Source organism: Bubalus kerabau, chromosome 11, assembly GCF_029407905.1.
Source record: "Bubalus kerabau isolate K-KA32 ecotype Philippines breed swamp buffalo chromosome 11, PCC_UOA_SB_1v2, whole genome shotgun sequence".
NCBI lineage: Eukaryota > Metazoa > Chordata > Mammalia > Artiodactyla > Bovidae > Bubalus > Bubalus kerabau.
This window is the reverse complement of record NC_073634.1, coordinates 77859390-77885134: the sequence shown is the minus strand read 5'-3', so window position 1 is coordinate 77885134 and position 25745 is coordinate 77859390. Positions and strand designations below refer to the sequence as shown.

Genomic DNA, 25745 nt, shown 5'->3' with positions numbered 1-25745 from the left:
CTGGTGTAACACATACCTGGACTTTCTCTGGTTCTTTTGAGTCTACTGTGATCCTGTAATTTCACTTCTGAAAATCTACACTTTCCAAAAATGTATAAAATACAGAAAGGTTTTTATTAGTGTTATTGATGATAATGAAAAATTGGAAACCACTTAAATGTCAAAGAAAACAAGGCAAACTGAAATATGGTATTAAGAGAGTAAATACTGCTCATCACAAGGAAAAATTTTTTCTATCTATATGAGATGATGGCTGTTCACTAACTTACATGATGTATTTAAGTCAAACTGTTATGTTGTACACTTTATAGTGCTGTATGTCAACTGTATCTCAATAAAACTGGAAGGAAAAAAAATATGGTACATCCAAGATAGAATATTAACCCAGTAAAAAATTACAATTATCAAGTTGTATCATAAATGCATGTATCAAAATAGAAAAATGCTGATGCTACAATGTTTAGTGGGAAAAAAAAAAAAGACATGAAAAAAAAAAAATTTATGTTTAGTGTGTGGCTGTCCTGAAGACTGAGGCATAAGAAAACCACCATGTTCCCCATAGGATGGAACACAGGCATGAGTCAGTCCTAAGCCATCTAGGAGCGTCCTTCATGTGCGCATGTTTGCTGCATATTAAAATGACAGCTCCTAAACAGACATAGAGAAGAGACTTACAGACATGGGGAGAGGGGAGGAGAGGGTGAGATGCATGGAAAGAGTAACATGGAAACTTACCTATGACATGGGGAGAGGGGAGGAGAGGGTGAGATGCATGGAAAGAGTAACATGGAAACTTACATATGACATGGGGAGAGGGGAGGAGAGGGTGAGATGCATGGAAAGAGTAACATGGAAACTTACATTACCATATGTAAAATAGATAGCCAACGGGAATTTGCTGTATGGCTCAGGAACCTCAAATGGGGGCTCTGTATCAATTCAGAGGGGTGGGATGGGGAGGGAGATGGGGGGAAGGTTCACAAGGGAGGGGACATATGTATACCTATGGCTGATTCATGTTGAGGTTTGACAGAAAACAACAAAGTTCTGTAAAGCAATTATCCTTCAAAAAAAAAAAAAAAAAAATGACAATGCCTTTAAGAAATATTCTATGGGAATTTCCTGGTGGCCCAGTGGTTAGGATTCCAGGCTATCGCTGCTGTGGCCTGGGTTCAATCCCTGGTTGGGGAACTGAAACCCCACAAGCTTCAAGGCACGGCCCAAAAAAAAGAAAGAAAACAATAAGGTTCTACTGTATAGCACAGAGAACTATATTCAGTGTTCTGTGATAAACCACAATGGGAAAGAATATTTTGAAAAAAAGAATGTAGGAACTTCCCTAGCCATCCAGTGGCAAAGACTTCTACTGCAGCAGACAAGGGTTCAATCCCTAGCTGGGGAACTAAGATCTCAGATCTCATACGGCATGTGGTGTGGCCCCAAAATTAATAAAACCAACACAATATTGTAAAGTAATTAGCCTCCAATTAAAACAAATAAATTCAAATTAAAATAAATAAATAAATAAACAAATGAAAGAATGTTTGTGTGTGCACAGAGCATCCCCCTCAACACGAAAGAAATATTTTGCCATGCTTTTTACGTTTTAATGCAACTGGTATATATGAGGTCTTCTGTCATTTCCTGCAGTTGTTACATATTGCTTTGTAACTCTATTTAGTTTTTTCATGTGTGCACTCAGGTTTTTCAACTAGGTTGTAAGTTCCTTAAGGGCAGAACCCATATTTTCCGTGTGTTTTGGCACCTATAACAGGCCTAGATATACAATAACTATTAATAATACTTTTTAACTGTCTACTGAATCACTGAATGGTTGGTACACTTCATTTCATCACCAGTGACAGTCACAAAATTGAGGGAGGGGATGTCGGGTGGAGTCGCCTTCTGAATTTTACCTACCGTGCAGCATTTCAACAAGAGAGAGGCCGAAAGTCTGTTGGACTGTGCTGAGTCTTAGCTTGCCATTGCAGAGAAGCATCATTCTTTTTTCAACAACAGGATGTACAAAATGAGATTTCTTCAAAAATACAGATAAAAATTGTTAAACTGATTGCAGAAGCAATGGGGTTAACATTTCCTAAGAATAGAATGTACAGTTTAAAAAATTCTTATCTATTACCACTCTCAACTTCAGTGTTAAATAAGGAGCTTTTTGCTGCATTATTTTGCACAACTAAAGAATCAGACAACACTCAACCCCAAATTTCCTTTTGCTCTGTTCCTCCCCAAGGTTATGTCTTTATCTTTAGGAATTGGTTTTTCTAGGATGAGACTAATAGCATTATAGGATGACGGATGGCAGCCTGAGAAAGATACAATCAGATGGTAAGGAAAAACCGCTCAGCTGTTTTAGAAACAGGCATACCTCAGAGATATTGCAGGTTTTGGTTCCAGGCCACTGAAATAAAATGAGTGTCACAATAAAGTGAGCCACATGAAGTTTTTTGGTTTCCTAGTGCAATGGCACCCCACTCCAGTACTCTTGCCTGGAAAATCCCATGGATGGAGGAGCCTGGTAGGCTGCAGTCCATGGGGTCGCTAAGAGTCGGATATGACTGAGCGACTTCACTTTCACTTTTCATTTTCATGCATTGGAGAAGGAAATGGCAACCCACTCCAGTATTCTTGCCCGGAGAATCCCATGGACAGGGGAGCCTGGGGTGCTCCAGTCCATGGAGTCACAAAGAGTCACACATAACCTAGCCATGGAGGACACACAGTGCATATTCTGTAGTTAAGTATGCAACTGCATATGTCTAATAATGTACATACCTTAATTTTAAAATGCTTTATTGCTTAAAAAATGCTATCAACTGACAACAGATATATCTATATATCTTTAAACAAAGATATATAACTCCACAGTAATCAAATCAGTGTGGTATTGTTAAAGTTTTAGACAAAGACCAGTATTACAGTAGCTGCAGTAAGAAGTAACCAGAATTAGATCTCAGGATATGTAAGTTTATATATGAGAAATTTGGTAGATCAAGTTCAGTGGGATAAAGATGGATTTTTAATAATGTTGGTAGCGCAACTACTTATCTTTCAGAAAATTTTAATCAATGATTAAAAACATAAATGTAAAAACTAAAAAATAATATAAGGAAACTTAGATTACTACACATCTATCAATTTCTGTAGAAAAACCTCTTGTAAACTGGTAACTCAATAGCGAAAAATGAGCAAAAGGCAATTCACACTCAACTGACCAAAAAACAGGAGGATATACTCAAATTCATTAACAGTAGTGAATTACCAGCGGCTTCCCAGGTGGCGCAGTGGTAAAGAACCTGCCTGTCGATGCAGGGGACACAAGAGACAGGGTATGATCCCTGGGTTGGGAAGATCCTCTAGAGTAGGAAATGGCAACCCACTCCAGTATTCTCACCTGCGGAATCCCATGGACAGAGGAGCCTGGCGGGCTACAGTCCATGGGGGTCACAAAGAGTCATCCACGATTAAGCATTCATCATAGCCAATAGTAAGGGAAAAACAATAAATAAAAGGGAAAAACAATAAATAAAAGTGAAATACTACTTCACATTCATCAGATTGGTGAGGATGTAAGGAAAAGGATAGTCCCATGTATTGCTGATGGGCATGTGATGATTCATTGTTTAGTAAAAAGTCTTTGAAAGGCAATCTGGCAACTCTATTAAAAGTAGAAGCATATACGTATTTTATATATATATATACACATATACATATATATATATATACACACACACACACACAAACACACACACACTCTTCAAATCTGCACTTCCACTTCTGGGAACCAAGCCAATAGAAATAAAAGTATGAATATAAATAGGTACATACGAGAATACTATTACAGCACTATTTGGAGAGGCTAAGAACTGAAAACCAAGTGAGTGTCCATCAACAAGGGAAGAACTGAATAAACAGAATACTTTCAGCATGAAGTAAAGAATACACCATATGACCCCATGTTTGTAAAACAATGAGAAAATCACCACCCCAACACCTATATACCTATGCATTAGGCAAAGATCTGTGTAAGATTATATGAGTACAAAGAAAAAATATGCAAGGATCCACATTAAGCTGCTAGCTAAAAGTGGATTACAGGAAGGAGAAGCAGGGCCAAGTTCAATGGGAAAGTATTCATGATAAAACAGATATTATATGAGCCCACTTAAATAATATTTTATGTTTGCATACACAGGCATACATAGATACATTAAAAAATTATAATGACTATAACCTTTCTTATAAATGGAAGAGAGCTTGCAACTGCATATAAGAAAAGGTCTTCTCAATGAAACAGCATGATTTAAGAATTTGTTTTCTAAACATAGATTGCCAGAACGAGTGCAAGAATTCATGTTTTCATACCATGCGCATGATAAAGTCATGGTGTATATTGCTATGTGAGCCTATCCAACCAACCTGAAAAGGTTTAACAACTTGCCTGAACATAACATGCCCAGCTCAGTGAAGTTCAGTTAGAACCCTACTGCCTCAACAATAAATTTCTCTTGCAGCACATACTGGCTACAGGAGCCAGAGAAGTTACCTGGCAAGTGATGTGAACATAAGGCAGATCCTGAGAGAGCGGGTACACTGGAGAGGATTTCCTCCCATTGTGCAGAAAGTCACTGAGTTCAGAAAGATGTCGCTGCACTTCACTCAAGTTCCTAGATACAACTCCCAGCTCCTTAGACAGCTGGTACGTTTCCTTTTCCCGTTCTAAGTTAGGAGGTTCTGCGGTACTGGTGTGGGCTGGTGTGCCGCTGGGTCTGGGCAGTGTTACTGACCAGTTAACAGGCCTGGCACCTAGAGTTTCTAGGAACGTGGAGCCATCACAGATGCTGGATGCCGGACTTTCTATTTCTTTAATAAGGGTTCTTCCAGGCTGTCCACTTTGACTGCTGCTATTAGCTGTGAACAAGAGCCCTGTGCTTTGGTGACAAAAATCTGGCGAAAGATCTTCAATTAGCTTTTTTATATTTGTTTTATTTATCAGAGTACTGAAAGCAGAGTTACCACTCTGGTTTTCACTCAGTGTCACTGGAGAGTCTTCTTTCAGCATTACCTCTCTAACAATCAAATGAATCATATACTGGTCAGATTTTGAAGAAGGAAGAAATGCCGAGTCCGTGGACTTTTGTCTTCCCACCAAAATTAATAGTAATTTATCTGTCAAGAAACATATGCCTTTTGGTCTTTCATTACTCTCTAACTGAATCTGCTGGATGTTTGGCATTAATAACGGAATGACAGAATAGATCAAAATTACATTAGATGTATTGGAAGCCACTGCGACTGCTTGTGCTTTAAGATTAAATGCTATTAGATCAGGAACCAGAATGCCTGGAATGATGACTTTTCTGTTGCAGGTAACCTCCTTCTCAAAGGTCAAGAGGACCAAATGTGAAGAATCCAGGCCAGTTCCTGTCAAGTAGTCTTTTTTTCTTAGACAAGTAAGAGAACTACCTTCAGATTTAAATCTGTTGAAGTGGATATGAGTTAGATCCAGAGGCTCAGAAAAGGATGACGACACTGGTATTTCAGAATTTGTTTCAGAGGAAACTGGATCAGTAACTGGTAAAGCATGCAGACAAGTGTCTTCACCACTAGGAGGAATGTCAAAAGTTCCAGAAGCATTTAACCCACAAATCTTATCCAGCGGAAGCTCAGTGGCTATAGCAATCTGTGAGTCCACAGTGGCTCTGATTGAACGCACGTAGCTGTCCACATCAAAGATGGGACAGAGGGAGCACCTGTGAAGAGTCTTCTGAGCACTGTCCCAAATGTAAGAATGCAGGCTGCTGCCTGCTGCCACCACCAGCCTCTGGCCATCCTGGGTCCAACATGCACAATGAATGAGGCCTTCGGTGCTGATGTCCACTTTGACTTGGGAACTGTCACAGTGGATGTTGTAGAACACGGAGACATCCCAAGCAGTCAACACAGTCAGGATGGCACTTTCGGGGTGCCACACACAGCCCTGGGGAAGGACAGGGCATGACTGTCTGATCTCACAGGGCTGAGACATCAGCCACTTGCTTGTCTCTGCAGGGCTAGGACACAGCTGCCACACGATGACACACTTCTTGTGCTGGACAGCGAGCAGAGTGGGTGTGTCAGCTGCACCAGGCGGGGCCCAGGACACCCCATACACGTGTTCAAATTGTCCAAGGACCGTTGAGTCCCCAAATTTGGCCTCTCCACTGTGAAGCTGTAAATTGGTCAGAACTACCCGAGTCCCATCAGTCCAAGCAAGGCCGTGAATTGGGTGTATTGCTTGATATAATGCATTCAGTCCAGTCCTGAGAAGTTTTCCTTGTCCCAACTCCATCCTTTCTGATAAAGGTTCTCTGAAATAATCAAGAAGGAAAGTTACACCATGAAAATATAACCAGACAAATCCAGACAACTGGTTTAGCCTTTCTGTGAAATGTGAGACACGGCAAACCAGAGGAAATCAGGATGACTCGACTCTTATCGAATATGCAAAAAGACAATATCCTATAAACATACCCAGCTACTATAGGAATTTGCTGGCCAAATTAGAAGGAAAGGAAGAGAATAAACATATCCAGAATGTGCCATATGTGGTGCTAGTTCAATTCAGTTCCATCGCTCAGTCGTGTCCAACTCTGCGACCCCATGAATCGCAGCACACCAGGCCTCCCTGTCCATCACCAACTCCAGGAGTTCACTCAAACTCATGTCTATCAAGTCGGTGATGTCATCCAGCCATCTCATTCTCTGTCGTCCCCTTCTCCTCCTGCCCCCAATCCCTCCCAGCATCAGTCTTTTCCAATGAGTCAACTCTTCGCATGAGGTGGCCAAAGTACTGGAGTTTCAGCTTTAGCATCAGCCCTTCCAATGAACACCCAGGACTGATCTCCTTTAGAATGGACTGGTTGGATCTCCTTGCAGTCCAAGGGACTCTCAAGAGTCTTCTCCAACACCACAGTTTAAAAGCATCTGGAATTCAACACAATCCATGTAATAGTTCAGTGAGGGTAGCACTATTATTCTTATGTGAGAGACAACAGAGCTGAAGCTCTAAAAGGTTAAGAAACTTGCCTTCCATATCTTATAACAAAACATCTTCCAGATAAATTAAAGATCCAAATGCAAAAAAATATGTAAAAAATATAAGAGATTTAAAAGAAAGACTTTTCACAGTACCATAAAAATACTCCAGCATGTATATGTATAAAGATTTACTATAGCATCTTTTATAAGAAAAAAATCTAAATGTACATCAATATGGAAATACATTAAAAAATACGGAAGCTCCATGAATAATGACACAGAAAAATCCTCCCCCAAAGCACTGAAATTCATAATATAACACATCTGGTAAGCTCCTATTTATGAAAAGAAATCCACCTCTCTATGTCTATAAACATGTGTTTGTATATATTTACATAAAGATGCAGAAAAAGATCAGAAATAACACATACCAAACTGTTCACAGTACATGCTGAGAAGGAGTGAGATGGGAAAAGAGAGACGGTGGAACAGTCTTTATTTTTGTATTTTTTGAAAAATTGTTTTTTAATAAGCATTTAGTCAAATAGTCCTTTTGTAATTGAAAAGTGAAACTAAACATTCAAATGTGAAAAAATAATTTATGAAAAGTTCTTGTGAGCCAGTTAAAAAGACAAAATTTTAAGTGGCTGAAGAATATCAACAGGCAATTTGATATTACAAAACAGTTATGATGATCAATAAACACATTCTAAGTGATGTTTAATCTTAGAATGTTTAATCAAAGAATTGTCTAATCATGCAGTGTCCATCTTCACCACTCATTCTCTTCTTAACCCACTCCAAACTGATTCCATTCTCACCTCTTCTGAAACAACTCCCACCATCCCACCAGTGCTACTCATGTCACTGAATCTAATGGATATTTTTCAACCCTGCCTGGTTTACTTAGCGTCAAAGACAGAACTTGAGAAGCTGTCTTCAGACTCTAAATCCAAAGAAATATATTCTCCACCAAACTGGTAGATTTGATTTTCATTTGTCTGCATTTTTTTCTCATACCTTTTTGCTAGCTTTGCCCCTACTCTTAGAATCTTTTACCAAGACAGAAAGGTCTGTTTTACTTCTACATATGATGTCAGATTAAGTGGTTCTGCAGTAGCTTGCTAAATGGAGAAATATGTCCTCTGTCATAACTAATGAAGAAGGCTGCCATCTCAAACCCATTGGTCTTGTGTAAGATAATATATATACTTCCCTAATATCTACTTATGCACTTTTAAAAGACTCTTATTGATAAATAATGCATGATACATTTTCCTGGGCAGAGAAAATTCCTAATAGGCCAATTATAGATCAAAAGCAATTTATATGGTATGTTTTAGGCTACCCAAGTTAGTCTAATGTCATTGAGGGTGTGTGTGGCCAGGGTTAGCCCAGGGTAAGAGTTTGTGAATAAGGGAAAAACAAACTTGATAATAAAGTCACTGAAATTTTTTAGAAGAATTAATTTTAATATTCTTATCTTTAGTAACAAGAAGAAATCTGGTAAAAAATTAGAGTTACCATATGATCCTGCAATCCCCCACACACACCTGGGCATATAGCCAGAGAAAACTATAATTCAAAAAGATACAAGCAACACAATGTTCACTGCAGCACTAATTATATATACACACACATATATATAACTGAGTCACTGTGCTGTATACCTGAAACTAACATGATATTGTAAATAAATCATACTTCAATAAAACTAAAAATAAAAATGAAGGAAATTTGGCCTATATTCCTCAAACACATAACAATAATTAGTCCAGGTTCTGACCACCTCCTGCTTTTAAATAGAGTAGGATAAGGAGAAATTCTCTTCACCGCAGTCTCATCTTTTCCACAGAGCCTGTACTCTTTGAGTGTTGGCAGAATTATCTTGAGATGTCCGACTTGGACTGTAGATGTCCTACGAACTGTAGCCCACCAGGCTCCTCTGTCCATGGGATTTTCCAGGCAAGAGTACTGGTGTGGGTGGCCATTTCCTCCTTCAGGGCATCTTCCCAACCCAAGGACCAAACCCGTATCTCCTGCGTCTCCTGCATTGCAAGCGGATTCTTTACCTCTGAGCCACGAAGGAAGCCTGAGAAAAGTCACAGCTCCTGGTGATTTTGCATTTCTGCTCAAATATCTTTGATGAGTCTCCACAGTCTATACATATAAAAGTTCTTCCAAAATGGTTTAGCAAAGCATCAAAGGCCTTATATTTTCTGATACTGCTACACCTTTCCAACCTTATCTCTCTGATCATAAAGGGCCTGCTGAAGAATTTGGAATTTAGAGAAACCAGTACACATTCATGCAACATTGTGCAGAACAGACCTGAGAAACTAAGAAGTTGACAAGTTTAATAAGGGTCCATGGGCAGAAACAATTGCAACACTGCAAAGCAATTCACCTCCAGTTAAAAATTAATCAATTAAAAAAATTAATCAATTAATTAATTTTAAAAACGCGGGACACAGATAATGTGAATGTCAGGATGAGAAAGTGAGCCAAGCTTGTAGCTACGAGATACTTTTAAGACAACTGAAATAGATTATCAAGTGGAATGAGTGCTAAGGAAAAAAGAAGAATTAAGGACAACATGCAAATTTTCAGCTTGGGAAATTGATGAACCATTAATCAGAGCTACAGAAGGCAGAGCATGCTTCAGAGGTAAGAACAATGTAGTGTGCAACAAGTTTAATGTGGGCTTCCCCGGTGGTTTAGCAGTAAAGAATCTGCCTGTAATGCCGGAGACACAGGAGTTGCAGGTTCAATCCCTGGGTTGGGGGGAATCCCCCGGAGGAGGACCTGGCAACCTACTCCAGTATTCTTGCCGGGAAAATCCCATGGACAGAGGAAACTGGCAGGATACAGTCCACAGGGTCGCAAAGAGTCGGACACGATTGAAGCAATTGAGCATGCATGCACGTGCTTTATTTAAGATTGCACCTTAGGCAGTCAGAGGTAAGGATTTGGGAGTCACTGTTACAGAGCTCGTAGTAAAAAGATCAGAGAACCAAGAGGACAAAGGTGAAAGACCTTCAGGTGTACCTCAATTATTTTGTTATCTTTTAAAATATTTGCCTGAAGCTAACGGTATGTACACCTGTTAGTCTCTCCACCTTCAGATGATAAGGTTTCTCAAATCAGGAACCCTGGTTCCTCTACAAAATGAAAAGCTGAATGTATTCATTCAGGAGAGATAAGGCCAGAACCAGGATCTGGTGTTCAGTCTATAGCCATTTAATTCTTCTGTTTCTAATCGTTTTTAAAGACAACTCCTGGAACTTCCTTGGTGGTCCAGGGGCTAAGATTCTGCACTCCCAATGCAGGGGACCCAGGTTCAGTCCCTGGTCAAGGAACTAGATCACATGAGCTGTAACTAAGATGCAGCACAGCCAAAAAAAAAAAAAAACTAAGACAACTCATAGTGACAGTCAAGGGGCTCAGGTGAATTGGAGCACTTCCAGTAAGTTTAAAGTTACATACTCCCCAACTTGTTTTTCCAAATTTACTGTGTTTTCATTATAAAATAATTCCAAGTTCTTTACACTTGTTGTTTTAAATACATAAGAAAGGTCAAAAGGACCTAGAAATTCTCATATTGAGTGAAATAAGTCAGAGAAAGACAAATTCCCATATCAGTTCAGTTCAGTTCAGCCGCTCAGTCGTGTCCAACTCTTTGTGACCCCATGAACCACAGCACGCCAGGCCTCCCTGTCCATCACCAACTCCCGGAGTCCACCCAAACCCATGTCCATCGAGTCGATGATGCCATCCAGCCATGTCATCCTCTGTTGTCCCCTTCTCCTCCTGCCCTCAATCTTTACCAGCATCAGAGTCTTTTCCAATGAGTCAGCTCTTCGCGTCAGGTGGCCAAAGTATTGGAGTTTCAGCCTCAACATCAGTCTTTCCAATGAACATCCAGGACTGATCTCCTTTAGGAATATGACATTGCTTATATGTAAAATCTTTAAAAATGGTACAAATGAGCTTATTTACAAAACAGAAATAGAGTCACACATGTAGAAAACAAACTTGTGGTTACCAGGGAGGAAAGAGGGGGTAAACAGGGAGACTGGGATTGACATACACACTGCTATATACAAAATAGATAACTAATAAGGACCTACTGTACAGTATGAGCCTTCCCTGGTGGCTCAGATGGTAAAGAATCTGCCTGCCATGCAGAAGACTCAACTTCAATCCCTGGATGGGGAAGATTTTCTGGAGAAGGAAATGTCAACCCATTCCAATATTCTTGCCTGGGAGGCTACAGTCCATGGGGCCACAAAAGACTCCTCAAAACGTAGAAACTGAACAATTGTATAGCACAGAGAAGTATTCTCAACACTCTGAAATCACTTAATTGAGAAAAGAACCTTAAAAAGGGTGGCTATATGTGTATGTATAACTGATGCACTTGCTGTATAGCAGAACTAACAAACATTTTAAATCGACTATAGTCCAATATATTTTTTTTTAAAGGTCAAAAGGTAAATTCACACACACACACACACACACTCAAATTCAACGAAAGAAAATTATGACTGCAACCTTTCAGGCATTTTTCTATGCAGTTGATGTTAAACTTTTTCACTCATACTGCACCATTTCATTGGAGAAGGCGATGGCACCCCACTCCAGAACTCTTGCCTGGAGAATCCCATGAATGGAGGAGCCTGGTAGGCTGAAGTCCATGGGGTCGCGAAGAGTCGGACACGACTGAGCTACCTCACTTTCACTTTTCACTTTCATGCATTGGAGAAGGAAATGGCAACCCACTCCAGTGTTCTTGCATGGAGAATCCCAGGGACGGGGGAGCCTGGTGGGCTGCCGTCTATGGGGTCGCACAGAGTCGGACATGACTGAAGCAACTTAGCAGCAGCAGCAGCAGCAGCAGCACCATTTCATACCACGATTTTTTCGCTTCACATTATATTAGGATTTTACCCATGTTATTTAAAAGCTTTATAAATTACTTTTAGAAGCTACTTCATACCACTTTTCCTCACTGTTGAGAAAGTGCCATAATTTTTCCTCACTGGTGAGATACCTGGTTATAGCCAACTTTATCTTTTTACAAATACCGCTGGGATAAAGGTATTTATGCATAAAGCATGTTTATTTTGAATGGCTTCCTTAGGATATATTCCCAGAAGCGTCACTCGTGAGGCACAAGTAATATATTCTCTAGTTTAAACCCACCCCCTGCTCGTCCGCATCCGCCAGCCCTCTCACATGGCCCCCCTCCATTCTAGCCATCTTCTCCGCACACCTGTAACCCTTCCTCTAATCCGCGTCTGCCAAAGTGCAGATCCCTCCACTTCCGTCCCCGCCCACCTGGCCTCCCCTACAGCGGCCAGGCCGGAAAGCAGTAGAGACTAAATACCTTTGGTCTCACTGCCCCACAGAAAATCAGTTTCCCGCGGCCTCCGGAGCTCACAGACCTCGGATCCGAAGTCCCAAGCAGATTCCGGAAGCATCGGTTCCCAGAGCCCGGTAGGTGAGCCGGGCTGTACAAGCTCGGCAATTCCCCCTGCCTATTGGCTATTGTTTGTGTCCCGTTATGAGACAGTCCTTCCCATTGGCCAATAAGCTCGAGCTTTGCCGCACAGACCTCTGGGAGTTGTATTCCGCCTGAAACGCCATCGAAGGTAACACTGCTATTGATACCGTTCCTCACTTGAGAGGTTTAGCGCTTCCCCCCGCATCTTTTCGGTCTTCGTAGTCTAAGAAGGAGTCTGGGAGCCCTAGAATCAACACGGTTTCTTAGCTTTTCAGGGAAGCAGCGGGGAGGGGGAGGTAGAGAAGGAGTTGAAAACCTCTTTAAAATCTCAGAAAAATGTTCTCCATACACAAAATAGGGTGAATGTAACTGACTCCGCTCCATGGACCTGCCCTAATTACAAACCGCTATTCTACACTTACCCCAAAAGTGCCTGCCCATAGCTACAACTCACTAGGCTTAAAGCCAGCTATACCCCTGCCAGATTCTGGGCCACGCCTTGGGGCAGCTCATGGGGAATTTCAGATCCTGACCCTCACAATAGTTGATCATGTTTGTTGAACACACAGCCAGCCCTCCTTCTGATAATCTGAAGTCCGTGCCTTGACCATCCGGGAGGAGAGGGGAGTGCGGAAGTGATGCGGAAGTGGAGAAGTAACACCTCTAGAGCTCGCTCTTCTTTGCTCAGGCTTTTCTTCCCATGCCTGTCTTCCTGCTCCACTTGTCAGAACCATACCTTCGTATCAATTTTTGCATCAATGCATGAAGAGAGAGAAAAAATTGAAAGTTCCGTTCATTTTTCAAATGCTTACCTCCTCCAAAAAATACCTTTTTAGATTCCTGGGTCTCCTTTGGAAGGAGGTGAAGGGTCTGGTAGAAATCATTCATTCATTCATTCATTCATCCCACAACTTAAATCACTCCAGGCGGTAACTGTTCGTGTCCTCATCACAGCCTGGATTCCTCCAGGACAACGATTCTGTCTTAATTCGGTTGGTATCCCCAGGGTGCAGTTCTCTGCCTTGAAAGGCTGGAGGCCACCTGTGCCTACCTAAGAACTATGCAGGATGGAGTATAGGGGTGTAGGTGGGTGGGGGAGAGTCAGTAATTACTGGTTTATTTTCCACCCACCCCTTCCACCACCCCCACAACTTGCCCCTACAGATTCCAACAGCCTAGCTGGGGTAGGTACCTCCCTGGTGCTTCCATGACGTTCTGAACTCTATGGCAGTGAGTGCAGTTAATTAAAGTGTTGGTTTAGTTGCTGGCCCTCTCCACCTACCTGTGAGACCAAGTTGACTGCTCCCCCTACCCACCCCCAGCTTAACACAGAGCTGTTGTTCAGTTGCTCAATGGTGTCCCATGTTTTGCAACCCCATGGACTGCAGCACTCCAGACTTCCCTGTCCATCTCCCAGAGCTCAGAGCTTGCTCAAACTCATATCCATTCTGTCGGTGATGCCATCCAACCATAATGTCCTCTGTCGTCCCCTTTTCCTCCTGTCTTCAATCTTTCCCAGCTGGTAAAGAATCCGCCTGCAATGCGGGAGACCCGGGTTCGATCCCTAGGTTGGGACGATCCCCTGGAGAAGGGAAAGGCTTCCCATTCCAGTACTGTGGCCTAGAGAATTCCATGGACTATACAGTCTATGGAGTCGCAAAAAGTCTGACAACTTTCACTCACTCAATCTTTCCCAGCATCAGGGTCGTTTTCAATGAGTCAGTTCTTCACATGAGTGGCCAAAGTATTGGAGCTTCAGTTTCAGCATCAGTCCTTCCAATGAATATTCAGGCTTGATTTCCTTTAGGATTGACTGGCTTGATCTCCTTGCAGTCCAAGGGACTCTCAAGAGCCTTCTCCAGCACCACAGTTAAGCATGAATTCTTCAAGGCTCAACCTTCTTTTATGGTCCAACTCTCGCATACATACATGACTACTGGAAAAACTATAGCTTTGACTGTAGTAGGTGCTACATAAATGTGTTGACGGATGGATGGAGGGAGGGAGGGAGGGAGAGAGGGAGGGACAGATGGGTGGGTAGATGCACTAGTGTCTGCATGCCTTCCTCAACATCTTCCCCAATCAGTGGGTTAATGATCCTTAGCCTGGTCAAGCTCTGGAGCAGTCGCTTCAGGGTCGCTCCCCCCCGGGCCCCGCCCCGGTCGACCCCACCTTTCCGCGCCGCTCCGCCCCGACGCTCCCTTCCCCGTGGCCCCTCCCTGCGCAGGTCCCGACTCCAGCCGCACCTCCTCCGACTCTGCAGTGGCGGCGGGGAGGCGAGCCGGAGTGCCAGCGGGCCAGGGCCGGAGCCGAGCCGGGGTCGGGGCAGCAGCGGGGACCCTCGGAGGCGGGGCCAGTGGGACCGCGATGGGCGTGGAGATCGAGACCATCTCCCCGGGAGACGGTACCGGGTGGCGGGGCAGGGGGAGGAGGAGGGGTCTCGGGGCGGAGCCCGGTGGGGGGTCCGATTCCGAGGTGGCGCGGAGGGGTGCTGAACAGGGGGAGCGGGCCTAGGATGGGGGCAGCCGGAGATGACCCGACATGGGATTTTTGGGGGTTCTAGCAGACATCCTTCGCCATCCCCACTCCGCGCTTGCTCACCTAGAGGAACGAAGGCGGAGGCTGGGAGGCTGGGGTCTGCGGCCCGCCACCGCCCCGGGCGCCTCCGGCTGGCGCTGCTGCGGCTGGAAACGCTCGGTTATCCGCTGCTGCTGATTTCCTAGGGCCGGGTTACACCTCTGCTTTCCCTGCCTTGCTGGGTGAGCTCTAGGAAACGGGGGAAAGAGATGCTTTGGGGTCTCTTCTGCTCGGGGCAGCCCCCTTCTAACGCACCCGCTTCCGGGCCTCTGATCGGGCGGCCCCCCGCGATCTGGGCGGTGAGACGCTGTAGGGACCGAGCCAGTCTGGAAAAGGCGGAGCACTTCCTCCACTGCCTCTGCATCTTGCTTTATGCTCCCTGCCCGACTCAGCCTCTCCGGCCAGCCTGTCCACTCCCACGGCTTTCATGAGCGGCTGAAACCGATGGCCCCCAAACTTAAGCGTCCAGCCCAGGCCTCGGATTTGAGTTCACGGTGGTCCGTTTATCCAGCCGCTGCTCAGCCTCTACCTGGAAGTCCCACGGATTCCTCAAAGTCAGCGAGTCCAAAACAGAACTCCTGCTCCTGGTCTTCCCCACTCCCAGGCGCTCCCCTGTGTTCCCTTGCTTCCTGCCTTGGGTTGGCACCCGACACTTTCCCAAGCCAGGCATCCCAAGCATCACCCTTGTGTAATTGAGTTTGGATGTGCCAGGAGTAGCTTTCTCCATTTCTTAAACCAACCTTAATACAGACTGGAGCCCACATTTCTGCAGGATTTGACAGGCAAACTGCATGTCAGGCAGTGTTGACACTCCCCAACCCCAGGAAATTGGAGGGACTCTTGGCTCCTGGCCACCCTCCTCATTTAAAAGCAGTGGTCCCTAGGAGTCCCAGCCAGGACCTTGGATCACTCCAGAGGTACAGGCTTCTTTTTCTATGCTGGGAACCTCTGTACTGGGTGCCAGGAAGTATCTCCCTGAGGTCTTTTTACCTCCTCTGCCCTCCCCCACCCAGGGCACTGCCTTAGAATTCTGCCAGGGGCCTCCAGGCCTCTTCTCCCTCCCCTGGCTCAAAGAAGCCTTTAGAGTGTTCTCTCCTTATCCTCCCTCCCTGGCTAGGGACAAGGGGCTTTTCTCTTGAAGCAGATCAGATTTTTAGGGAAAGCCTGGAGGAACTTTCCAGGTGGCACTAGTGGTAAAGAATCCACCTGTCAATGCAAGGAGACATAAGAGAACTGGGTTCGATCTCTGGGTTAGGAAGATCCTCTGGAGGAGGAAATGGCAACCCACTCCAGTATTCTTGCCTGGAGAATCCCATGGATGGGCTACCGTCCTTTGGGTCGCAAAGTGTCAGACATGACTGAAGTGACTTGGCGCAGAGGAACTTTGGCTTTCTGCTTTTACTTCAGTCTAAACCCCCAAGTCAAGGAAGCACAGAAGGGCCAGCTACCATGCTGTAACCCAGAGTGGGAGAATGCACCAATTAATATTTCAATAACGATGCTGCTGTGCTGAGGATGTCTGTCTTGGTCAAGCCTACAACAAATCCTGCCTACTTCTCCTGCTGAGTATCTTGAAGACTCCATCTCCTCAGCCTCTGCCCTAGTTCCAGCCACCATCATCTCTCACCTGGATTTCCACAGTCTCTAAACTGGTCTTCCCACCTCCAGTCTCACCTCCTGGCCTTCCGTCTGGCCTCCCACCTCACCCTCACGGTTTTCTCCACCACAGTCTGTGCACTCTTTAAAATGCATATCTGATCATGCCCCTCTCTGGGCATAAAATGTTTTAAGAAATCCTCCTTTTTCTCCAGGCAGACAGATATAGCCTTCTGTTACCTTCCACACTGGAGCCTCATCTCTCACTAGCAGTCCCTATCCCTACCACCAACTTTTCTCTGGCTTTATCGAGCTGTCTGCAAGTTGTTAAACACACCAGCCATTCAGCAAATATTTATTGAGCTTATACTGTATGCTAGACCTTAAGGTTACAGCAGGAAACCAGACAGGCTCCCATTACTGTGTGACTCGAAGCCTTTGAACATGTGGTTCACTCTTCCCAAATTATTTCCCTTACTTCCTCTGGCAAGTTACTCATCTTTTAAGACCCAGTTTAACCATTATCTCCTCTCCAATACTTTCCCTGACACTAGTTAGTTGCTCCCTCCCTGGGGCCTCATCTACATGTTGGCTCAGCTGTTCACCCTCCCAAGGCTTTGTTATCCAGTCCCATGGCCTTTAGATCCCACCCAAATTTATAGCTCCAGTGCAGACTCTCCATCTGCCTACTTGCAGTACAAGCTCATATGTCTTAATAGTATCTCAAGATTGCCACCTGCACAAATCTGTGCCTCGTCAGTCTTCCCCATCTCAGGAATCAGCTCCTCCAGCCTTCCAGTCACCCACCCTAAAACCTTAACATCATGCTTCTCCCACATCCTGGATACCCTTCTCCATGCCATTAGCATGTCCTGTCAGCTCCAATTCCAAAATATATCTCCCATCTATTTTACTCTCTTCTCTGCTGCCAACCACTTTAATTCAAGCCATCATTGATTTTCTGTCTGGATTATTGCAACAGGCGCCTAACTGTCCATCCTACACAGAGCAGCCAGAGTGATCTTATAAAATCTTAATTCAGATTATGTCATTCTCTTGCTTAAAGCCCTCCCATGCCTTCTTGTTGCACTTAAAGAATTTGCAGAATTAAATCCGGCTCTGCAGGCCCTGTATGATCTGGCTCTTTCCCACTTGTCTCCACCTCCTTCCCTTCTTTCCAGTCATCTAGGCTCCTTTCATTCTGTAAATGCATTGATCCTTTCCTGCTTCATGGTTTATGCACTGCCGGCTGCTTCTTCCCGCAGTGCTTTTCCCAGTGTGTTCCTCATCCTTCAAGTCTCAGTTCAAATGTCATGTCCTCTGAGAGGCTGTCCTGGACCAGCCATTCTGAAATGACCTGTCCCACTGTATGTCTCTGCAATTCATCATTGTGTTTATTTTCTTTAGAGAACTTATCACAATCTATATTGTCTTGTTTAGTGGAGTATTGTTTGTCTCCCGCCATTAGAATGTAAATTTCAAAAGAGTAGCGATCTTGTCTGGTCTGTGTAACTCACTGGTGTATCCTGAGATCAGGCCTTACACAGAGCAGGTATTTAGTAAATATTTGTGAATGATTCTGTTTATTCAGAATCATCGGGCTTCCCTGATAGCTCAGTTGGTAAAGAATCTGCCTCCAATGCAGGAGACCCCAGTTCAATTCCTGGGTCAGGAAGATCCGCTGGAGAATGGAAAGGCTACCCACTCCAGTATTCTCGCCTGCAGAATACCATGGATTGTATAGTCCATGAGATCGCAAAGAGTCGGACATGACTGAGTGACTTTCACTGTTTATTCATCCTTGTGCAGTCGTCACCCTGCCTTATAATCTATTATTTATGCATCTATTTCCCTGACCTCATTGTGAGTTCATAGATTGCTCTGTGTCTCTGGAATCTAGTCCAGGCCTGCCAGATAGTAGGCTGTCAGGTTTGTGGAATGGATGGAGGAAAGTAAAAAGAGCAATCAAAGAAAGGGAAACAACCGGGAGAGAGCGAAGTTGTGGAACCCAAGGAAATAATGTTCAGATCAAGGCCAGAGAAGTGAAGTCGCTCATCATAGCCACTGGCTCATACAAAGCACAGAGCCAGAACTGGAGCCATGGGCTTCTCCGTGGTATGGAGGGGAATGTGGGCCAGAGCTCTTGGTCACAAGTCACACCTGAATGTCCCCGGTGACTTTTCCCAATTTGCTGTTCATTCCTGATCTTTGTGTCTCCTTGCAGGAAGGACATTCCCCAAGAAGGGCCAGACGTGCGTGGTGCACTACACAGGTAGGCTTCACCCCTTACCCTCTCATCCAAACCTGCCCCTCTGCAGGCAGGTCTCTACTCTGATACCTCTCCAGAGGTATCTGCTCCCCTGGAATAGGCTGAAACCCCAGGGTAGCCAAGTCTTCCACTGACCAGCCATCCCCATCTCCCCCAGCCAGCCTTGAGGGAATGAGAAAGGGCAGTGCCAAGGTTAATCCCTCCCCTCTTCTACCAGCAAGAGCTACCATGGTACCAGCCTCTGACAAATTCAGCCATCTCCATTTCCCTTCTGTCTGTTGCAGGCAGGATGGAGCCTTGGCCCCCCTGGTTCTGTCTGAAAGTTGGAAATTCCTCTTATAGCTCTCAGAGTCCTGACCCCCCTGCAGACTTCCTTTTCATCCTACAGTGTTATGAAAAAAGTGAAGTCTTGGCTTCCTCAGAATCCCCTTTCTTTTGGGGGAAATAGACTATTCAGTCTACTCTTCCTGATCACTTACTGTGTACAAGAGGTGTGCTGATCAGTGGGGACACAAGCATGAAACAAGAGGATCCCTACCTTCACCAGGGTTGTGGGCATGGGGGAGGGCAGTGCCTGTGGTGCTGTGGGAGCAGAGGAGGGCCCACATCTCTGCTGAGCCCTCATGGATGATCTGGACTGGAAGGCCAGGTGGACTGAGGAACATTCTAGATGGAGTTCCTGAGGACTTCTGGCTGAAGATTGATGAGCAGATGTTTGTTCCAAGGGTGGTGCAGGGGGAGTGCTCTGCCTTGTGACCTTCTTCCCAATGTGGTGAACTTGGTGACAGCCACTTCGCAGACAGCAAGCCCAGTTTAATTCCTAGGATAGAGTCAGATGGGGGCCATTTTTAGCAGTTCTCTGGGCCAGTGTGAAGTGCCAGGTTAATTCTAGGCAGACAGTGTGGGTATTTCTCAACAGCTGTGCTGCCGGTGGCTGACGTCAGTGGGCTGGAGCTGTGTTTCATCTCCCGGTGATGTGTCCTAATTACCATGAGCCTTCTGGGGCCTCTGACCTGTGTAATTGATTTATCTGTTCTACATGTTGCAGACAGACTGGTACTTATCAAGTTACCGAAACCACAACATCCTTTTGTAAAGACTTTTCACAATACATGCAGACAGGAGGCAATGTGCATTAAATACTAACATTAGACATGGGCAGGTCTGGTCTGGGGAGGGACTGTCTCATCAAACCCAGTCGGAGACTGGGAATTTTTGGTAAACTGTATTATATGTAAATACACTAGAGAATATAACTCTAAGATGTACAGCTTGATGAAATTTTTCAAAAGTGATCACACTTATGTAACCACCCCCCAGATCAACAGACCTTTCCAGCACCTCCTGGTCTGTCCCCTATGCCTCCTCCCAGTCATTCACTCGTGCATACTAAGTTGCTTCAGTCATGTCGGACTCTTTGCGACTGTATGGACTGTAGCCCACTAAACTCCTCTGTCCATGGGGTTCTCCAGGCAAGAATACTGGTGTGGGTTGCCAGGCCCTCCTCCAGGGTATCTTCCCAACCCAGGGTTCAAACCCACGTCTCTTACGTCTCCTGCATCTCCTGCATTGGCAGGGGGTTCTTTACCACTGGTGCCACCTGGGAATCCACCCCGCCAGTCATTACATCTCCCTAAAGGTAACTAGCATTCTAACTTTTTGTCCCTATGGATTGGTTTCATCTCATAGAGTACGTACTCTTTTGTTTTGGGGTTATTTCACTCATTAGGTCTCTTATTTCACTTTTTATGTGCATGAGATTTATCCAGGAGTTTGCTCTTTTTATTCCTGTACAGGTCATTTTGTGAATATATTGCAATTTATCCTTTCTACAGTTGATGAACATTTGGATTGTTAGTTTTTAGACATTATGAATGGTGTTGCTTTGAACGGAGAAGGCAATGGCACCCCACTCCAGTACTCTTGCCTGGAAAATCCCATGGATGGAGGAGCCTGGAAGGCTGCAGTCCATGGGGTCGCTGAGGGTCAGACACGACTGAGCAACTTCAGTTTCACTTTTCATTTTCAGGCATTGGAGAAGGAATGGCAACCCACTCCAGTGTTCTTGCCTGGAGAATCTCAGGGACGGAGGAGCCTGGTGGGCTGCCCTCTATGGGGTTGCACAGAGTCAGACACGACTGAAGTGACTTAGCAGTAGCAGTTGCTTTGAAGAGTCTTGTAGATGTTTTCTGGTGCACATATGTAGACAACCTGGTTGGCTAAACATAGGAGTGGAATTGCTGGGGCACAGGGTTATACCTGCTCAGAGGCAGCAGATCCTGCTGAATAGCTTTCCAAAGTAGTTGTGCCAGTTTCCACTGCCACCAGCCATGTCTGAGCATTCCAGTTCTCTGGCATCCTCATCACCGCTTGGTATCTTCAGGTTTTAGTTTTGATTTTGGCCCTCTCTGGTGGCCTCCCAGGGTATCTCCTTGTGGTTTTGATTTGCAAAGGCCTGATGGTTAAGGAAGTTGAGTACCCTTTCATGTGCTTCCTGGTCATTTGGATGTCCTCTGTAGTTCACCTAAATTTTGTCCACTTAAGAAAAAATTAGGTTGTCTGTCTTTATCTTATTGATCTGTAGGAATTCATTTGTATTCTGGATTTGAGTCCTTTGTTGGATATATCTATTCCAAACATCTCCTATTCCAAAACATCTGTTTTTATTTACTCCTTTATTGGCATCCTTTGAGCAGATTTCTTTTTTTTTAAATTTTTATTTATTTATTTGGCTGCAGTGGGTCTTAATTGCAGCATGTGAGACCCTCTTTGTTGCAGCATGCAGGATCTTTTTAAAAACATAGATTTATTTATTTGGCTATGCTGGGTCTTCATTGCAGCACATGAGATCCTTTAGCTGTGGCATGCAGGATCCTAGTTCCCTGACCTGGGTTCGAACCCAGGCTCCCTACATTAGGAGCACAGAGTCTCAGCCACTGGACCACTTCCAATGGGAAGTCCCATTTTGAACAGAATTCTTAATTTTAATGAAGTTCTACATATGAATCTTTTCTTTTGCAGTTAGTAATTTTGTGTTCAGAAATCTTTGTCTATCCTAGGTGATGAAGCTTGTTTCATAGAAGCTTTATTATTTTATCTTTCATATTTAGGCCTGTGATTCATCTGGAGTTGGTTTTTATGTGTGGGTGAATTAGGGGTTCACTTTGACGGTTCATTTTCCCTCATATGTATATACAGTCAATCAGCAACATTAATTAAAAAAAAAAAACCCACCCTTTGTCCATTACATTTCCATGGCACTCTTGTTAAATCCAGCCACCATGTGTCTGTGGTGTCTGTTTCTGGACTGCATGGTTTTGACTGAACCTGCTGCAGTAGATAAAAGTTTATGGTCTGAAGTGGTTTAAGTCATATGAAACCTGAGGATTATGGGGAATGAGAAAATCAGTCTTTAAATGGAGGGTGTGAATATATGAGTGTGTGTATGTGCATATCCATATGTGTACGGTACAAGTTTGTGTCTGTGTGACTGTATTATATCTATGTATCTAAATATTTTCTTAGCATCTGTTTGGCCATCAGGGTTTTCTTCTGAGTGCATGTGCATAAATGTATGTGAGCATGCATGCACATCTCTGAATATCTTAGCAACCTGTGTGTATGCTTGAGTTTGTATTTGATCTCGTATATTTGATACAGAAGTATCCATCTGTGTGTGTCTCTGTGTAGCAATAGGGTTTTCTTCTTTGCCTGATTTAGTACCCAGGGAAAGAGCCCAATTTATTCTGCCCAGAAAATAGGTAAATAAGAATGTCTCTTGTATACATTTATATTGTAGGAATTAGGATGTGGAATCACAGATACTTAGACACTAGACCTCTCATGTGAAACATGGCAAATCTGAGATCAGAGAGAAAGTGATCTGCCTAAGTTCACACAGTGAGTTAGTGCCAAAGTGAAGTCAGAATCCAGTCTCTGAATTTACAAGCTAGATCTTTCTCTGGTCCCAGATTGCCTTCTGTTGTGGTCCAGGGGCCATGAGAAGAAGACGTGAAATAGCATCCTTTGCAGAATGTCTAATATTTGAGCTAGAGGCACCAGTAAGAACAGAAAACAGAAAAGCAGCTCTTGTTTCTTAGGCAGCTGGACTGAGACAACACATGTATGTACATCAAGAATGACAAGATATCTGCAGTTGGAGGCTGAGGGATGCTTCAGTCTGCTAAGAAAACACTCAGGGTGTCCTGAGTTCACACAGTCCTTTTGTAATACGTCTGGAGGCTGCCCCTGATTGGCTGGGTCACTTTACACTGTTCACTGCAATAAAGGATGATATGACCTTTGAGTTTTGTGTAGAGGGGGAACCTTGAGAATATCAGGTGAGGACTCAACCTGAAACTGAAATGCCTGGGAAAACAGACTGTCAGGCTAAGGAAGGTGCATAAAAAAGTTGCAATGTGCAGAAGTACTTGAGAAAGGTCTGACCTAAATAGGAAAGGGAAGGGGAGAAGGGGAGGACAGAGAGAAGGTTGTCAGGCAGGCAGTAGCTAGATTTTAAAGTACCTGGATACAATGTAGACATTCGGATTCTCCCTCAGGGAAGTTATAGAAGCAAGGGAATGATAGGATCAGGCACGTGTGCGCCTGCATGCGTGCACGTGTGTGTGTGTGTATGTGTGTGTTTTAAACCATTCTGGGTGCAGTGTGGAAAAGGGAATGGAGGAGTAAAAGCAGAGCAACAAGGCTTGTTAGAGTTGGTTCCTGTCCACAGGTGAGGTGTGATAGTGGGTTGATGAGACCACAGGGTGGTGGTGGTAATAAAAGTAGAGAAAATAGCTGGACTTCAAAGATATGTACCATTTGGTGATTGGCGGGATGTGGAAGTATCCAGGTTTCTTGCTTAGTCAATGGGATGGATAGGGAGGACAGGAAGACAGCAGGTTTGTACAGAATAGGAATTCCATACTAGACATGTTGAACCTGACATGGGAGTTATCTCACGACCACAGCTCTTTCCCACCCTATCCTTGCTTTCATAGGAATGCTTCAAAATGGCAAGAAATTCGATTCATCCAGAGACAGAAACAAGCCTTTCAAGTTCAGAATTGGCAAACAGGAAGTCATCAAGGGTTTTGAAGAAGGCGCAGCCCAGGTAAGAAGAGGATCCTTGTTAAGGGGGGTTTGAGCAGCTGGGGGTCTGGGCTCTGCACTCTGCCCTCCACCCTCCCCCATCACAGACCACCACTGCTTTGACTCCACTGCCAGGGCTTGGCAATGCCACCTAGTTTCAGTCCTGGCTTTGTGTCCCCAGCCCTTTTGTTGCCTGTCACTTCGGGCTGTCTTCCCAAGCACATCCCTCCAGTTCTGAGCAAGCCTATGAGCTACTAGCTGTTCAGGACTGAAACAGCAGAAGAGGTGGGGTAGGCTACTGTGTTTAGGGGTTTTTTTAACTTTAAAAAAAAAAGCACCAATTTCAGACTTGCAAAAATATTATATATGAGTAGAGTTCTCGTATACTCTTTACCTAGCTTCCCTAAACATTAATGTTTTACGTAACATAGTACCGTGAACAAAACCAGGACATTAACATTGATACAATGCTATTGGCCAATCTGTTCAAATTTTTGAATCAGTTACTCAAAATTTAAAAATTGATTATTCAAATTTCACCAGTTGTCCCACTAATGCCAGACAAATCCTTGAGGACTGCTGTGATGAGCCCTGGTTCAGGCTCTTCTTCCTTCCTCTATGAAGTCATGTGATGTTCCTTGCTGTGCCTTCTAATCTCTTAATCTAATGACTTGGTCCTAGCACCTACATGAGTATATACATGCATATATGGTCTTTACACATCCTCTTTAGGCTTCTTTGAAAGAAGGAAAAATCATGAACAGATTGAAGTGTTGAGGGCACTCTAATTGAATAACCAGCATTGTTTGCTGGATCAATGAATTTGAGACTACAGTGTTGAAGTTACTGTCCGTAGTTATGTCTCGGCTAGTCTGACGTGCAATTTGCCTTGGTTACAACTCTTAGCATCACTTCAGTGTGCCACATATAAAATTCATCTCAGATCTTCAGGGTTACCATGAGGATGGTTTGGGAAAATGACATAGTTACCTTACTTTTTTCTTTTAAATCAAGCTGGGTCCTCTTTCTCCTCTCCCCATCTGCCCCCATCCCTGCTAGATGAGCTTGGGGCAGAGGGCGAAGCTGACCTGCACTCCCGATGTGGCATATGGAGCCACAGGCCACCCCGGTGTCATCCCTCCCAATGCCACCCTCATCTTTGACGTGGAGCTGCTCAACCTAGAGTGAAGGCAGGAAGGAACTGAAGGTGGCTGGAGATGGCTGCTGCTCACCCTCCTAGCCTGCTCGGCCACTGGGACGGCTCCTCCTGCTTGGGGCTCTTGATCAGTGCGCTAACCTCACTGTCCCATGGCATTATCCATTCTCTCTGCCCAAGTTGCTCTGTCTGTGTTCCATCCCTGTTCACGCTAATCTTTGCTTGAGGAAACTTCGGTTGCAGATTGAAATGTTTCCGGTTGTGCATTTTGCGTGATGCATGTAGCAGCCATTCCTGATCACAGAACAGATTTCTTGTTCGCACAATCTACACTGCCTTACTTTTACTTAAGCCAGACACACAAGGTGCTCAGACATGAAACGTACGTGCTGTACACAGAGGGACTTGAGCCAGTTACCTTTGCTGTCACTTTCTCTCTCGGAAGTTCTGCTGACTTAAACAATGTCCTCTTTGAAAACGGTATGTAAAATAAAGGCTCTGTGCTTGACAAA

General features: G+C 44.4%; 2 protein-coding genes across 6 annotated transcripts in view; one reads left to right on the top strand and one right to left on the bottom strand.

The window, feature by feature from the left end:
• Window positions 1-12561, bottom strand: part of WDCP (WD repeat and coiled coil containing) — a 14914-nt gene extending 2353 nt beyond the window's left edge. The window contains exons 1-3 of one of the 2 annotated variants that reach the window (XM_055540800.1): window positions 12428-12561; window positions 4565-6368; window positions 1921-2038 (exon numbers count right to left, since the gene is read on the bottom strand). In XM_055540800.1, the coding sequence (XP_055396775.1) occupies window positions 1921-2038; window positions 4565-6349 (1903 nt within the window). In that variant the 5' untranslated portion in view covers window positions 6350-6368; window positions 12428-12561. The remainder of the gene's footprint in view (window positions 1-1920; window positions 2039-4564; window positions 6369-12427) is intronic. The other variant, XM_055540799.1, reaches the window with a different exon arrangement.
• On the top strand, window positions 12408-25745 carry FKBP1B (FKBP prolyl isomerase 1B). Of its 4 annotated transcripts, none has more exons than XM_055540813.1 (4): window positions 12408-12537; window positions 18942-18989; window positions 23987-24099; window positions 25137-25745. In XM_055540813.1, the coding sequence occupies exons 3-4, from the start codon at window positions 23989-23991 to the stop codon at window positions 25263-25265; spliced, it is 240 nt and encodes a 79-aa protein (XP_055396788.1). In that variant the 5' UTR covers window positions 12408-12537; window positions 18942-18989; window positions 23987-23988; the 3' UTR covers window positions 25266-25745. The 4 variants fall into 4 exon arrangements, with proteins under 4 accessions (XP_055396788.1, XP_055396787.1, XP_055396786.1 ...); XM_055540812.1 differs by lacking the exon at window positions 12408-12537 and adding an exon at window positions 14758-14948 and having other exon boundaries at window positions 25092-25745; XM_055540810.1 differs by lacking the exon at window positions 12408-12537 and adding an exon at window positions 14762-14948.